At 43.9% G+C, this 3295-nt stretch overlaps 1 protein-coding gene across 6 annotated transcripts in view; it reads left to right on the top strand.

Annotated features, from left to right (window-relative positions):
- Positions 1–3295, top strand: part of ENAH (enabled homolog (Drosophila)) — a 53249-nt gene that overhangs the window by 41996 nt on the left and 7958 nt on the right. For all 6 annotated transcript variants that reach the window (XM_009994774.1, XM_009994772.1, XM_009994771.1 and 3 more), the window contains one exon: positions 842–920. In XM_009994774.1, coding sequence (XP_009993076.1) covers positions 842–920 — 79 coding nt within the window. The remainder of the gene's footprint in view (positions 1–841; positions 921–3295) is intronic.

Here is a 3295-nt window from a genome sequence, read left to right as displayed (position 1 = left end):
CTGTTATCATCTAGGTTCTGCTAGCTCATAGCTGGAATGTAAGGCCCCATGGAAGCATAGTACACCTTGTATGAATACAGGGGATCAGAAAATAGAAGCGAGAAGGTAGAAAACCCACTTCTTCTGGAATGTACATTAAAAATACAAGATAATCGTGGTAAGCAAGATTTCAGTGTCTTAGGAGAGTATTATGTAATAATAACACATTGGACATGACATAGTCCGAAACACCTGAACTTCCTCTTAAGTATTACAAGTTTTGCTGTTGTAACAGTATTTGCTTTCAGTAGCTTTAGAAAGCAATTGATGGAGTAATTTAGGTTGGAAGGATGTTAAGATAAGGTTGTTCAGCCATGTCCTGTCAAATGTTGAAAATCTGCCAGGGTGATTATGCAGCATTCATACAGTTGCAGCATCAACTTGTAGTCATTAGTTAGCAGGAGTATGTATTTGAGAAGGCCTCCTTTGAAAGGAGCAAGCAGTTCAAAAGGGTGAAGGGAAAGTATTTGACATTTGAAGGAATTCAACTTTTCATGCCCATTATGGAAAAATGAGAAACCACTGACAGTGAAATCTGTCTGCTAATTGAAGAGTTCTCATTTTGATCTAGTAACTCCTATTCACATAGCATTTCCAGTATGCGGAAAATGTTCTTGGTTGTTGCTTTCTACTCTGTGTGGTATTTTGGGTCTGCCTGATTTTCCCACCCCTTCCCCCCTCAACATCTTTTTCCATTCTGAATTTTTACATTTTTGATGAATGTTAGCAAGTTTGGGGAGGTCCTATGTATCCTGTAATAATGAATGATGAGAAATTAATGTATGTGTTTTTTGTACTGCAGACCAAAATCTACAGCAACAGGGCAACCCAGTGCCAATGGACTACAGTCAGAAGGTCTAGATTATGATAGATTGAAGCAGGTATGTATATAATGCTTTCAACAGAAAACCTGTGTATAAGGACTTGAAGGTGTCCAATACCAGCTTTTTAACTGTTTTGTTAACTAGTTCCAAACTTAATAAATTATTTAGTAATTATTAGCAATTATTTTTTCCTAGATCTGTTTCAGTATTCTTAGGAGCTGCAACTAGGATGGTGGCTTACATAGCCCCATTACTTTCTCACAGATCCTTGCTCTTGCTTTTGCATTAGACAGCACACACAAGATGCTGTTGACGCACTGGTTGGAATGGGAAACTGGTTTGCCTGGAAAACCTTTGCTTCTCTTCTCCTCTCTATCCAAACAAACAAGCAAGCAAACAAGTAACAAGCCCTATCACCATGTTTTATATCAGATGTGAGCACCCATGGCCATGAGTTGGGTGGTGAAAAAGCATCTAGTGATAGCACCCTTTGTGTAGCAATTCTGGCTAAGAGCAGAGGAGAGTCTTGTGGGAAGAAAGCAGCAGCTGCCTGCTGTTAGATCAGAAGATACTGTGGGATGCTTTGGAAGGTTTTTGGTAACACTTGCCTGTAGGTGACAAGCCTTTGTCAAGTACACATACCAAACAGACAAACCTGTGCAACCAGAGGCTCAGGAGGGGATGTCTTATGAAGAACGGAGCTATCAGTTAAGAGCATTAGGTTTTCGTTTGATATCTGGGATGCATCAAAAGCAGCATGGCCAGCAGGTCAAGGGAGGTGATTTTCCTTCTCTGATCTTGTGAGACCCCACCTGAAGTAGTGTGTCCAGTTCTCGAGACCCCTACAGAAGTACATGGAGCTGTTGGAGTGAGTCAGGAGGGCCACGAAGATGATCAGAGGGCTGGAGCACCTCTGGTATGAAGACAGGCTGAGAGAGTTGGGGTTGTTCAGCCTGGAGAAGGCTCTGGCAAGACCTTACAGTGGCCTTCCAGTACCTCAAGAGGCAACAGAAAAGCTGGAAAGGGACTTTTCCCAAGGGAAAATGTGATAGGATGAGGCGGAATGGCTTTAAACTGGAAGAGGGTGGATTTAGATTAGACATTAGGAAGAAATTCTTTAGTGTGAGGTTGGTGAGACACAGCCACATACTACCTAGAGGAGTTGTGGCTGCCCCCTTCCTGAAAGTGTTCAAGGCCAGGTTGGATGGGACTCTGAGCAACCTGGTCTAGTGAGAGGTGTCCCTGCCCAGGCAGGGGGATTGGAGCTAGATGATATTCAAGGTCTCTTCTGACTCAAACCATTCTATGATCTGTAGACTGAGCAGACATTCCACACTCCTAAGAACAGGACTCACCCAGAGGTGCAAGCATGGGTGTAAGGTTATTTGTGTTCCTCTGACTGCTGAGGAGGCCCTGAGATTATACTCTTTGTTGCTGCTGGTAGGTGCTTTCAGTGCAGATGTCCTTCTGAGAGCAGTTGTTCCTGAGGGCATTTGACTAATCTGACCCTACAAGACTTGAGTAATGTGTTCTCTGTTTTTGCCTCATTCCTGTGGGTGAGCAGCATTTCAGCATGGTATCTCTGGTGTACCTGGCAGGCTTGAAGAGGGGTGGTATCATGGAGGTTGGTGGCCTGCAGATGGCTTGCGGAGTGAGGCTTGTGCAGAAGCAGTACCAATCTTTCTCAGTACTAATTTGAGTTGTGTGGTATGAGGAGTCATGTTTGAGACTTTGGTACTGTTTTTGTGACACATGTCCATACTGCGTTGGTGGAAGCCCCTTTTTCTGGGGAGCATGTTGAGATGGTGCTAGTCACTTTTCTGCCAGAGTCTGGGCTGCAGAGTGTTGTGGTGTGATCTGCCTCTTTTCCAGGCTCTGCTAAAGTCAGATCTCTGACCTTGAGAAAGGGAAAGCAACATGCTTGTGGCTGCTGTGGGGGCTCTGCACTCAGGGGTCTGTAGAGCAGCAGATGGGTTCCAGACTTGAAAGGTTTGGAGGAGGAGGGTGTGGTGGTGGTGTTGATGGCAGTGGTTTTTAGAGGGTTATGAATTGTGAAGTTGGAGTTGAGGGATCATCCTCAAGTGGTGCTTGAATCAATGGGCTGGTCCTCGAGTGGGTAAGGAGATTCCAGAGTGTGTTCTGGCTTGGTGGTTGGTTCAAGAGATACTCCTATTTTAAAATCTCACAAGGATTTACAGTACTCTTCTACAGCTTTTATGAAATGCTGTTGATTATAGCAGTCTGACTCTTTTTTTCTTCCTTTTTTTTTTCTTCTTTTTTTCTGGAGTGCTTTTTGTCTTCTCTGTGGCTCTTTCAAGTTGAAGGCACAAAGGATGGGGACCCTATCATCCCATAAAGCACAGCTCTCAACTTTCCAGCACACTGCCTCTGTTCAGATTCTTTTCTCTGAAGGCAAAATTGTCTCACACTCT

Source organism: Chaetura pelagica, unplaced genomic scaffold (genome assembly GCF_000747805.2).
Source record: "Chaetura pelagica isolate M959 unplaced genomic scaffold, ChaPel_1.0 scaffold2, whole genome shotgun sequence".
NCBI classification, from domain to species: domain Eukaryota; kingdom Metazoa; phylum Chordata; class Aves; order Apodiformes; family Apodidae; genus Chaetura; species Chaetura pelagica.
The sequence above is the reverse complement of the archived record's forward strand: the minus strand, read 5'-3'. Positions and strand labels throughout refer to the sequence as shown.